This window comes from Chiloscyllium plagiosum, chromosome 1 (genome assembly GCF_004010195.1).
Source record: "Chiloscyllium plagiosum isolate BGI_BamShark_2017 chromosome 1, ASM401019v2, whole genome shotgun sequence".
NCBI classification, from domain to species: Eukaryota; Metazoa; Chordata; class Chondrichthyes; order Orectolobiformes; family Hemiscylliidae; genus Chiloscyllium; species Chiloscyllium plagiosum.
The window spans coordinates 4,089,529-4,103,292 of record NC_057710.1 but is presented as its reverse complement, the minus strand read 5'-3'; the positions used below and the strand labels follow the sequence as shown (position 1 = coordinate 4,103,292).

The 13,764-nt window shown below is 40.8% G+C and overlaps 1 protein-coding gene across 5 annotated transcripts in view; it reads left to right on the top strand.

Annotated features, from left to right (window-relative positions):
* LOC122549660 (sideroflexin-5-like) overlaps window positions 1-13,764 on the top strand; it is a 327,471-nt gene that overhangs the window by 150,066 nt on the left and 163,641 nt on the right. For 4 of the 5 annotated variants that reach the window (XM_043689683.1, XM_043689511.1, XM_043689778.1 and 1 more), the window contains one exon: window positions 9,863-9,919. The exons of the other annotated variant lie outside the window; for it this stretch is intronic. In XM_043689683.1, the coding sequence (XP_043545618.1) occupies window positions 9,863-9,919 (57 nt within the window). The remainder of the gene's footprint in view (window positions 1-9,862; window positions 9,920-13,764) is intronic. 5 annotated transcript variants of the gene reach the window in all.

Genomic DNA, 13,764 nt, shown 5'->3' with positions numbered 1-13,764 from the left:
CCATTCCCCTACACCTAACACTACGGGCAATTTAGTATGGCCAATTCACCTAACCTCCACATTTTTGGACTTGTGGGAGGAAACCAGAGCACCTGGAGGAAACCCACGCTGACGCGGGGAGAATGTGCAAACTCCACACAGTCAGTCGCCTGAGGAAGGAATTGAATCCGGGTCTCTGGTGCTATGAGGCAGCAATGCTAACCACCGTGCCGCCCCCTAATAGCCCTTGATACTCTCAATGGCACCTCCAACCTTTGTGTCATCTGCAAATTTACTAACCCACTCCTCAACCTCCTCATCCAAGTCATTTATAAAAACTACAAAGAGCAGACACTCAAGAACAGAGCCCTGCGGATGCACTCCAGGCAGAATAATTTTCATCTCCAACCATTCTCTGCCTTCAGTCAGCCAACCAATTCTGAATCCAGATAGCCAAACCTTCTTGTATCCCATACTTTCTGACTTTATGAATGAGTCTACCATGGAGAACTTTATCAAATGCCTTTCTGAAGTCCATGTACACCACACCCACTGCTCAACCTTCATCAACCTGTCTTGTCACCTCCTCAAAGAACTTGCATTTTATTCATATATGAGGAATAAGAGAATGATCAGGGAGAAGGTAGGGCTGGTCAGGTATAGCGTAGGGAACTTGTGTGAGGAGTCTGAGCAGATAGAAGCCCTGAATGATTTGTGCGTCAGTTTTCACTAAGGGACCTTGTGAATGAGAACTTTGAGGAGCTGGAATACAGGCTTGACAAGATCTAGATTGCTGAAGTTGATGTGCTGGAAATTTTGTCAAACATTAAGATTGGTAAGTACCCAGGGCCCGACCAGATGTATCGTAGGCTGCTCCGGGAAGAGAGAAAGGAGGTTGCTAAACCACTGGCGAAGACCTTTGCCTCCTCACTCTCCATGGGAGTTGTACTGGAGGATTGGAAGGAGGCGAATGTTGTTCCTCTTTTCAACAAGGGGAGTAGGGAAATTTCTGGCGATTACAGACCAGTCAGTCTTACTTCTGTGGTCAGCCAAGTTTTATCTTAGCTTATTTCACAACTTCCTGTGTGACACCTTGTCAAAGACATTCTGGAAATCCAAATATATCACACCTTTTGGCTCTCCTTTGTCTGACTTGTTTGTTATTTCTTAAAGAATTGTAACAAATTTGTCAAGTATGACCTCCCCTTGACAAAGCCATGCTGACTCATAACTACTTTACCGTGCAATTCTAAGTTCTGCGTAATTGTCCCTTTTTAATGGATTACCAATGACTGAGATCTGGTTAACCTCCCCTCCCCCATTAATATTCTCTTCCTCACAGAATGGCTTATTATTGATTTAACAATAAAAAGAGGAAATATAAAGGATAAGTCCAAAATATTAATTGAACCCCAAATAATGGAAGAACCCCAACAACCAATGTGACTGCATCTGTGAATTGCAAAGATAGGTCATTGTGGATACCCATCTCTGCTTCTTGAACCAATATCTTGTCTAATGTCAAAAATGAGAAACAGAAATAGAAATTGCTGCAAAAACTTAGCAGGTCTGGCAGCATCTGCAGAGAGAAAGTAGAGTTAATGTTTCGAGTCCAATGACCCTTCTTCAGAACTGAGTTTTTCCTACAATTTCTGTATTTGTTTCTGATTTCCAGCATCCGTTTTTGGTGGGTTTTCTTATTGCAGAAAGTGACATCTACTGGTAAACAGTGATTACTGAAGGAGCTAAGAGTTATTTGGTGCTCAGTCGTACATTGTCTTTATTTATTTTTACCATCTACGAGGTGAGTTGGACCATCAGTGCTAGCAATATTGTGTTGAATTACATTTGGTAATCTCATTTCCAGTGTACCCCCCACTCTACCATCATGATCAAACTGGGGGTTCAGTACTGGTGTACGAAGAACAGCAAGAGAGCATACAAGGTAGAATCTGTTCTTTGTAAAAAAAAAGCTGCCATCCTGGTGAAGGTAAAACATAAGAGTATAAGCATGCTAAACCACAGATATGGCCAAAGTTCTGCAATACTGCTACAACCAGTCATAAATGAATCACAGAATTGCAAAACTGTTAAGGTGCAGAAGAAGGTGATTTGGCCTACCATGGCTAGCTGTCTGCATTTTAACAATGCCAATCTCCTGCCTTTTCCCTGTAACCCTGCAGATCTTTGCTGTTTAAATAATCAGTGTCCTCTTGAATGCCGCGATTGAATCTTTCTCCACCATAATTCCAGACAGTGCATTCCAGATCCTAATACTCACTACAAGAAAAGTCTTTTCACAAATCTCATTTGCTTTTTTTGCAAAACACTACAGCTGTGCCCTTAGGTTCTCAATGCATTTATGAGTGTTCTCCCAATCCAATCTTTCCACATTCCTCATGATTTTAAAAGTTTCCACCAAATCTCCTCTTCGCCTCTCACTTGGACAAAAACAGTTTCAAATTTTCCATCTTATCTCACAATTGAAGTATCTCATCCCAGGAACCAGTCTTATAAACCTCTTCTAAACTCTCTCCAGTGCATTTGCAACCTTCCTATAATGTGCCCAGAACTGTACGCAGTACTCCAGGAGAAAGTCAAGACTGCAGATGCTGGAGATCAGAGTCAAGAGCGTGGTGCTGGAAAAGCACAGCAGGTGAGGTGGCATCTGAGGAGCAGGAGAATTGATGTTTCGGGTATAAGCCCTTCATGAGGAATCTTATGCGAGAAACGTCAGTTCTTCTGCTCCTCGGATGCCACCTGACTTACTGTGCTTTTCCAACACCACACTCTCAACAATACTCCAGGCCTTGCACACTCAACCCTCGATAACCTTTAATCCCCCTGTCTAACAAGAAACTATCTACCTCCGCCTTAAAAATATTCAATATATCTGCCTCCCCACCATCTGAAGCGGAGTTCCAAAGTCGCACAGCCCTCTAAGGGAAAAAAAAACTCCCCTCCTCTCTACCTGAAAAGGTGGCCCTTATTTTTTCAACAGTGCCCCTAATTCTTCACTGACCTACAAAAGCAAACATTCTTTCTATGTCTATCTTGTCAAGACTATTCAGGATCTTTTAAACTTCAGTCAAATCATCCGTTGCTCTTCCAAACTCCAGACAAGTTGAGGGAAGAGGTATGCTAGTTGTCAGAGGGAAGTTAAAACGGGAAAGGCAACAAGTAAGATCGGTCAAACAGGAGGGTTCATAGATGCTAAAAACATGAAGGTCAGGGTGGAAGGCCACGAGAGGGAAGAATGAGGGAAGAAAGTGATGAGTGGCAGAGAACAAAGGCTGTGTTATTGGGGAGGCGGTGAGTGATGTGACAGTTTTTTTAAAAGGACTGAAGATGCACTGTAACTACACTAAAATGAAAATGGGACAAGACTGTTTGGGAAACTTCCCTAATTTACAAACCATGCTGAATGAAAATGTTTTTAGAATGCACTTTAAACAGGAGCTATGTATCCTACAGAGAGATAGCATCCAATTCCCTCTGATATCATTGGTGTTTTCAGAACATAGAAACAGGAGTAGACCATTCAAGCCTATTCCGTCATTCCATAAAATCATGGCCAATCTGTGGTCTAATTCCATATGCTTGCCTTGGGCTCATATCCTTTGATACTCTTGCTTAATAATAATTTATTTCCCTCAGATTTAAATGTGACAATTGAATCAACATTGACTATTGTTTGAGGAAGAGAGTTCCAAACCTCCATGTCTCTTTTTGTGTAGAAGTACTTTCCAGCATAGCCTGGCCCTGAGACTGTGTCCCCTGCTTCCAGAGTGTTCTGTCTGTGGAAATAGTTTATCTTTATCTACCTTGTCTTTCCCTGTTAATATTCTAAGTACATCAAATAGATCACCCCTTAACCTTCTAGAATTCTAGAGAATAAAAGCCTAATTAGTGTAATTTCTCCTCAAAACTTAACCCCTGAAGTCCAGGTATCATCTTTGCAACCTGCGCTGAATTCGCTCCAAAGCCACCCTTCCTAAGGTGTGATGCTGAGGTCTGCTCACAGTACTCTAAGTTGGGTCCACCTAGGGTTTTGTACAACTGCAGCATAACATCTGCATTGCTATGCTGCAGCTCTTTAGATATGAAAGCCAGCATTCCATTAGCCTTTTTGACTATTTTCTCCACCTGTTCATGGCATTTTAAAGAGCTATCCAAATCTCATTGAACACTCACTGTATATAATTTTGTGCTTTCTTAAAAATACACTGATCTATCCTTTCTCGGTTAGAAACAGATAACCTTATACTTGCTTGTATTAAAATATACCTGCTATAGCTTTGTTCATTTACCTAATCAATCAATATCCTGTTGTAATTTTATCCTGTTGTCTGGGGGGAGGTGATGGCCTAGTGGTATTATCACTAGACTGTTAATCCAGGGACCCAGGTAATGATCTGGGGACCTGGGTTCAAATCCTATTGCTGCAGATGGTGGAATTTGAATTCAATAAAAATCTGGAATTAAGAGTCTAATGATGACCATGAATCCATTGCCAATTATTGGTGAAACACCCCATTTGGTTCACTAATATTCTGGAAGCTGCCACCCTTACTTGGTCAGGGTTACATGTGACACCAGACCCACAGCAATATTGTTGACTCTTAACTAACCACTGGGCAATTAGGAATGGGTACTAAATGTTGGCCTAGCCAGTGATGCTCTTATCCTGTGAATGAATTTAAAAAAGATATCTGCAATTTTGTTGACAGAGTTCAGGATTTTGACCCAGTGATGTTTGAAAGGACAGCAATTATATTTCCAAGTTGAAACGATGCTTGACTTGGAAGGGTATTTGAAGGTGATGGCGTTCCCACGCACTACTTCCCTTGTCAGCTGATGTTTGTAAGTTTGGGAGATACTAAAAAATAGCTCGTAAGAGTAAAAAAAGAGGGGTTTTTTCAGTGTACCAGTAACAGAAGGAGTAGCAACTTAACACAATCTGCTTTAATGTATGAAATGTTTCTTGTGTAATTGTTATCCATCACCTTCCACAACTGGCAGCTATGGGCACCTAGATTCTCTCCAATTTTAATCCTGAAATTGGTCAAGAGGCTCCTTCAACTTGTATGTTTTCCTATGTCATTAAATATATCTCTTAAAAATGTTGCTTCCTGACAAAACTTTGGTCTGAAAGAATGGACTGTAGTATATATTGAGTATTTTGCAAAGTTCATATCCATTTTTATGATTTACTAGTAGTTAGATATAAAAAAAGTGCTGAGGTAATAGATGTTTGAGCATTTAAAGGAGTTTTTTTTATTCAGGGAATGTGGGTGTCACTGGCTTGTCCAGCATTTATTGCCCATCCCTTTGCCTTAACCACAGCAGTTCATTTGGTACAGGTACATCCACAATGCTGTTAGAGAGAGAGTTCCAGGACTTTGACCCAATAACACTGAAGGAACAGTGATATATTTCCAAAGAAGGATGGTGAATGGCTTGGAGGGGACCTTGCAAGTAGTGGTGTTCTCATGTATCTGCTGACCTTTTTCTTCTGGATGGTGTAACTCATGTACAGATACTTTCAAAGGAGCCGTAATTATTTTCTGCAGTGTATCGAGCAGATGCCACACACTGCCCCTACAGAGACAACATTTGTGCATATGGTGCCAATTAAATGGGCTGTTTTGTCTTGGACGGTGTCAATCTTTTGGAGCTGTACTAATCTAGGCAAGTAGAGAGTATTACACCACACTCCTGATTTGTGCCTTGTAGGTGGTGGGCATGCTTTCGGGAGGCAAGTTACTTGCCACAGTATTCCTAGCCTCTGATCTGCTCTTGTAGCTGCTGTGTTTAAGCGGTGAGTCCAGTTGAGTTTCTGGTCAATGGTAACACACAGAATATTGACAACAGATTCAATGATGGTGATACCATTCGTTGATGATCCTTGATTGACATTTGCATGGTGTGAATATTTGTCACTTGTCAACCCAGTTCTGGATGTTGCTGCATTTGGGCATGGCCTGCTTCAGTATCTGAAGAGTCTTCAATGATGCTTAACAATCATCAGCAATTATATCTACTTCTGACCTTATAATGGACAAACAGTCATTGAATTAGCAGCTGAAGATAGTTGGGCCTAGGACACTGCCCTGCAAAACTCCTGCAGAAATGTCCTTAAGCTGAGATGACTGATCTCCAATAACCACAACCATCTTCTTTTGTGCCAGATATGACTCCAAATAGCAGAGAGTTTATCCCTGATTCCTATTGGCTCTAATTTTAATTGGGCTCCTTGAAATAAGACTTAGTCAAATGTAGCCTTGATGTCGAGCAAATTCATTCTCACCTCCCCTCTGGATTCATCTTCCTGATGAAGGGCTTATGCCCGAAACGTCAATTCTCCTGCTCCTCAGATGCTGCTGACCTGCTGTGCTTTCCCAGCACCACACTCTTGACTCCCCTCTGGAATTTACAGGTTAGTGGGCTAGTTAGAAAGGAAGTGTTTCTTCCAATTATGGGAATTCAGAATAAGGTAATTTTAAAATTTAATCTGAGCTAAATTGCTTAGATTGAACCAAGAAGCACCTTTTCGAAGAGAGGACAGTGAAAACATGGAACTCTCTACCCCAGAACTGTTGAGACTGAGCATCAAATGAACCTTGACAGACATCAGCTGGACAAGGATATGAAGGATTAAAGAAGCAAGGCGAGTAAATAAAGTTGAATACAGATTGGCCAACTGAATGGCAGAACAACTCATGGCATATGGGCTACTTTTCTTTCTGGATGGCAATTTTGTAAATAAGTAGCTAACAGTAACATAGAAAAAAAATCAATTTGAATTTGAGACATTAGGGACATTCATAAGTTGTCCACCTGAACAGTGAGACACATGAGCCCTTAGAGGTCACGTTATTGGAAGCGCAGTAAGTTTGAATAAATTAAATGGAAGAGTTGAAGAAGTGTGACTGGAATGCAATATTTAATTCACAGCATCTCACTCAGTGAGGTGTACCATTTGCGGAGTTGTGAAGAGTACAAAGGTCAGCACCTAAAAGGTCGAATAAAATCCTCAAATATTCATGAGGCAGAGCAGACGGAATGCACACAGGAATAGTGAATTGATATGGAGAAAAGCTGACCCATAGTTGAAATTTTCCACTTCTCATAGAACTTAGTAACAGATAATTGAAAATATTTGAGATTCCAGTGCTTCTATTGAAAAGAGGTCAAAGCAATAATAGGGCTATTAGTTTGACATGTACAGTAGGAAAAACATTGATGTCTATTAAAAAGGAAGCAATTAACTTGTAATGGCAATAAATCCAAGCCAACGTGGTTTATGAAATGCAGGTCATGCCTAATTAATTCACTGGAATTCTTTGAGGATGTAACTAAACTAACAAATGTAATCGCTGTTCATTGTCTTTACTTAGAAAAGTCAACCCCTCCCCTTCTGCCTCCCACAAGGTGCCTACTCTTGTTGGAATGCAATTAGGAATTTAAGAGCAGGAATAGAGCCATTCAGCCCCATTGAGTTTGCTCTGCCATTCAGTTAGATCATGGCTGATCGTCTCCATGCCATTTTCCTGGGCTATCTCCATATCGCTGGATATCATTTGTACCCAAATATCTAACGGTGTTTGATTTGAACTTGACTCAGTGATTGAACTTGCACAGCCCTCTCAGGTAGAACATTCCAATACCCATTGAATTTCTTGTACTTTATTCTTTCATGGATAATGAATATTATCAACAAGTCCAACATATGTTGCCCACCCTTAATTACCATTCAACTGAATGACTTGGCAGGCCAGTCCAGAGGGCACTAAAGAGACAACTATATTGCTGTGAAACTGAAGTCACAAAGCAACCAGATCAGGTGAGAACATTGGCAAACCAGATAGGTTTTTACAATGATCAATGATGGTCACTATTCTGAGATTATTTTTCAATTCCAGAACTATTAATTGAATTTAAACTAAAGACTTATAGATCCTCAGGGCCTGCTACTCTGCCTCCCTGATTATGAAAGGGAAATATTGGAGGTGTTGCTGGTCATCTTCCAATATTTTACAGACTCGGGAGCACAGAATCCTTACAATGTGAAAAGGGGCCATTCTGCCCAATGACTCTTCACCGACCCTTCAAATAACATTCCCCAGATGTACATAAACTAACATTTACCTTGGCTAATTCACCTAGCCTACACATTCCTTTAATGTTATGGGCAACTTAGCATGGCCAATCCACCTAACCTGAACATCTTTGGACTGTGGGAGGAAACCAGAGCACCTGGAGGAAACCCACGCACTCACAGGGAAAACGTGCAAACTCCATACAGTCACCCAAAAGTGGAATCAGTCCTAGGCCCCTGGAAGTGTGAGGCAGCAGTGCTAACCATTAAGCCGTACTATGCCACCCCAAGCAGTATAAATTAGAGGATGGCAAATATAACTTCACTGTTTAACAAAGGTGGGAGAGAAAACTCAGTGAATTACAAATCAGTTAGCCTTGCATCAGTAATGGGGAAAATGCTATAGTCTACAATAAACATATAACAGAATACTTAGAAAGCTTACTTTCTGTTCCTCACTCACTTGTATTAATATTCTTTTTTCCCTTTTCATCCATTTCATGGTTATCCTGTGTTGAATTATAAATTGGTCCTAATTGTTGGGGTTAAAACATTTTGTGGAAACCTTTGAAGCCACTTCCTTTGACAAATGCAATCTTTAACTTTTTATTTGTTAGCAGAATTGGTTTAACTTTACTGTTGTATTTTTGTGTGGAAGAGGGGCGTATACTTGTTTTTCACCTCTACTGAAGTAAAATCAAACTCTGTTTCATTATTTGGTGATAAAAGTCAAAAAAGAGAGGAGTATCTCCTCACTTGCCCCTTACTCGAACTCCCTCTCTCACTTAATTCCCATCTTCTCACAGTCCAAGCCACACTGCTCGGGTTGCACAAGATGTCTGAGGTAACTAGTCACATTTTCAGGATAGGCGGTTGGCCATTTAGGGCTGAGATGAAGAGAAAAAGTGTTGTGTACCTTTGGATTCCTCTACTATAAGGCCCCAGGGATTAGATTAGATTAGATTCTCCACAGTATGGAAGCAGGCCCTTCGGCCCAACAAGTCCACACCGACCCTCCGAAGAGTAACCCACCCAGACCCATTCTCCTACACTATATTTACCCCTGACTATGAGCAATTTAGCATGGCCAATTCACCTAACCTGCACATCTTTGGATTGTGGGAGGAGACCGGAGCATCCGGAGGAAACCCATACAGATACAGGGAGAATGTGCAAACTCCACACAGACAGTCACCCGAGGCGGGAATCGAACTCTGGTTGCTGGCGCTGTGAGGCAGCAGTGCGAACCACTGAGCCACCATGCCACCCCAAATGCTCGGTTGTTGAGTCTGTTCAAGACAAATATCAACAAATCTTTATGGTTCTAAGAACCCAAGGAATTTTGGATAGTGCAGAATGATGTAACTGAGTAACAAGATGGTGAAGCAGCTTCGTAGGCCCAAATGGCTACTCCTTCTACTTTTATGGTCTTTGAATATCAAAATGGCCATTCTAATGTAAACCTGGGTATTTTGAATTCGTGAGCTCTCTGATCATTGGGGCAGCATTGCTAATTCTTTGACAGGTCATGGATCATTGGATAAGAATTAAGGAAGGGAGCACCTGCTGGTTTTCAGTTTTTCTGCTCAGGCCAGTTGTCATATGGATTAATATGGACAAACTCAACAGGAATCAGAGCCTAAAGTTTGCTAGTCTGTATATCTTTCCTTTTCTCTCACTGATTCAGGCGTAGGTAAGATTATTTCTCAATAATGGATTGTTGACTACGTCCTTGGTTGACAATTTGTATGCATTGATGATTGTTTTTTTAAATTTTTGTAGTGGTTGAACCAGAGTCACAATGCCTGTGTGAACTATGCAAACAGAAACGCAACAAAGGTAAGATGGATTTGAAAGGCCTTTGTTCCAGTGTTTCTAATGCAAATCCCCACTTTAGTACCTTACAACATCTTCTGTATTTTTTGCTGGACACTCTTTTCCTTGGCCATACTTCCATGATAAGGTTTTGGCCATTTAAAACTGAGGAAACATTTCTTCACAGAAGAGAATGTTTAGAATTTCCAATCGCACAGATCTGAGGCACACAGAACTCAGTCACTGAGTATATTTAAGCATGAAATCTGCAGATGTTTGAGGAGTAGGAGAATCAATGAGTTTACAGCAGAGAGCAGGAAAGTGGCGTTCATATAGAAGATCGGTCATCAGTGCTGGGTCCACTGCTTTTCATCATTTATATAAATGATTTGGATGTGAACATAGAAAGGTATAGTTAGTAAGTTTGCAGATGACACCAAAATTGGAGGTGTAGTGAACAGCGAAGAAGGTTACCTCAGAGGACAACAGGATCTTGATCAGATGGGCCAATGGACCAAGGAGTGACAAATGGAGTTTAATTTAGATAAATGGGAGATGTTGCATTTTGGAAAGGCAAATCAGAGCAGGACTTATCCACTTAATGGTAAAGTCCTGGGGAGTGTTGCTGATCAGAGATCTTGGATTGCCGGTCCATGGTTCCTTGACAGTGGAGTTCCAGGTAGTTAGGATAGTGAAGAAGGTGTTTGGTATGCTTTACTTTATTGGTCAGTGCATTGAGTATAGAAGTTGGGAGGTCATGTTATGGTTGTCCAGGTCATTGGTTAGGCCACTATTAGAATATTGCATGCAATTCTCTGCTATAGGAAGGATGTTATGAAACATGAGAGGGTTCAGAAAAGATTTACTAGGATGTTGCCAGGTTTAGAGGGTTTGAGATACAAGGAGAAGCTGAATAGGCTGGGGCTATTTTCCCTGGAACTTTGGAGGCTGAGGGGTGACCTTATAGAGGTTTATAAAATCATGAAGGGCATGGATAGGGTAAATAGACAAGATATTTTGCCGGGACAGGGGAGTCCAAAACTAGAGGGCGTAGGTTTAATGTGAGAGGGGAAAGATTTAAAAGCGACCTGAGGGGCAACGTTTTCATGTATGGAATGAGCTGTCAGAGGAAGTGGTGGAGGCTGGTACAATTACAACATTTAAAAGGCACCTGGATGGGTCTATGAATAGGAAGGGTTTAGAGGGATATGGGCCAAGCGGAAAATGGGACTAGATTATGTTAGGATAACCAGTCGACATGGAGGAGTTGGTCCGCAGAGTCTGTTTCCGTGCTGTATAGCTCTATAACTCAATGTTAGAATAGAACAGCAATTAATTGTCACTTGTATTTACAAAAATACAGTGAGATGTGTATTAGTCGCCATAATTTGGCGCCATTTTAATTACAGAAATTATAAAAAGAAATAATTGAGACAAAGTTCGGGCAAAGTTTATCTTTTGTTCCCTCCACGGCTCCTGGGTTTATGGAGTGGCTATGGGACACTGCCATCAAAGCTGTCCATGAGGTCACCAAAGCAAGGATTTCCAAACCGGACCCACCACACTACCACCACTGAAGCCAACACCAAAACCACTGCATTGCTGCCTTAACAAAGAGGGTCAGACTGGACCACTAAGGTGTAAACATTGAAACCATCACTCAAGCCATTACCACTTCAGTGACAGCCCAGAGCTGCCACATTGCCACCATAGGCACGAGGAATGGACCAGAACCACATATGGCACAACAGAAACCACTGCACCACCGCTACAAGGAATGGACCAGACCCACTGACGATGAAGCCTTTGATAAAACTACGGCCACAATGGCCACAAGGAAAGGACGTCTGGACGCCCTCACAACTGCATTCCTTCACCCTGGAGCTGGAGAAAAGAAGAAAAGGTGAACTTTCCTACAAAAGAAACAAAACAAAAAATGAAGAATGAAGAAGAATACGGCTAGCCAAGTGAGTGGGAACATACAGGCAGAGAGCCCGAACACTTTCTACCCTGCTGCCACAGTCATCTTTTTGATAAGCGGCGAGGTGATTTTTCTCACTATGCAGCAGCAAGTCGCCAATTAAGGGAGATTATTTCTTGTTAATGTTATGAAGATGTGGGTATACTGTACCTTTAAGGAAGTTAAAAGCTAGAAGAATTACCTGACAGCACCAAGTGTTCTGAAAAAAAAGTAACATTTGGTCAAACAACTTGGTTAGCTGGTTGCCTGGAGACAGCAACAAATTCAAATTCAGCCAATCAGTTTAAATTATACCCTGAAATATCAACCTCCAATCAAGTTTGAATTGCGTATATTGATAACCTTAAAAGCCAGTGACATAATCCAATGCTTTGGGGGTATAAGACCAGAGAAAATTGAACAGTTGGGAGGCGAACTGCCAAGCCACCAGCATGTAAAGACTGCCCGAAAAATAGCTATCGAAAAGGAACCTACATCAATCTGTAACCTGTGAAGCAGAATCCTCAAGAAGAAGAAAATAAGACAGGAATACAGAAAAGAACCAAAAGCTGCCTGGTTTTGAGATAAGAAGTTTTGTTTTTGTAAATCTTAATCAGGATTTTTATCAGACCAGTATTGTAGAGGGGAAATTAAAAGATAGGTTAGAGGAAGGAGTTGTAAATAGTTGTAAGCTAATTATTCTCTGTTATACTTTAAGAAATAAAGCTGTTAATTTTTACCTTAAATAGTACTTAGCCTCTTGAATTTTCGCGGATTACTGTACGGGATAATTCTTTTCTGTGTTGCTAGTTTAAATTAAGCAGGAGGGTTTACCCTGTGTTGTAACAGTGTGAGGGCTTGTCATCAGGATTTGAACTGGTTTAGACAGATTTGAATAGATTTGGGGATACGAAAATTCCCGGCTGATTTAAACACTTGCAGATTAGTGTCCTAGATCTTTAAATAAAACGTTGGTGTGAGACAGTTTGTTTAATTTCAGTGACTTGTGGTTGGTTAAATTGACAGAAATGGATTTTAAAATTTCTGGGATTTGAAGATGATTCTCAAATTTGTCAAGAAAGTTTAGAAGAAAAGAAAAAGGCCAAACTTTTAGAATTAACAAATAAGTTAGATTTGGGTTTAACCAAGGTCAAAACTAAAGCTGAAATTGTAAAGGAATTACTTCAAACACTTAGCTGTGTCAGAGAAACAGACAAGTACAGTAGAGGTAGAAAAACTTAAATTACAATTGAGGAAAATGGAGTTAGAAGATAAACAAAGGGAGACAGAGAGAGAGAGGAAAAAGAGAGAGAGAGAAGGTTCCGAGTTGCAAAGAGAGAGAGCACAAAGGGAGAGAGAATTTGAACTTGAGAAGTTGCGATTTAGTCAGCAAAGTCAAGTTAACAGGATGGAGATGAAAAGAGGAGTTAGTGATATATATAAATATGTCAAAACTCTGCCACATACTTATGAGAAATATGTTGAAGCCTTCTTTACTTCATTTGAAAATTTGGCTCGGCAGATGGAGTGGTCAGAGGATTTATGGGAAATGCTAGTTCAGACTAAACTGGTAGGCAGAGTAGGTGAGGTATTTGCCGCACTTTCAGATGAGGAATCAAGAGATTATGAAGAGGTTACCCAGGCTATTTTAAGTGCTTATGAATGAACACCAGAAGCATAGAAACAGTGGCTCAGAAACACAAAGAAGGAATCAGGTCAGACTTATGTTGAGTTCAAAAGAATTAAACAGTCATTTTGATCAATGGGTGCATGCTTTGAAAGTAGAAAGGACCTTTGAGGCTCTAAGAGCCATTATTCTGCTGGAGGAGTTTAAAAACTCACTTGCAAAGATGGTAAAAATTCATGTGGAGGAACAGAAAATTCAGGAAGTGAGAAGGGCAGCAGAATT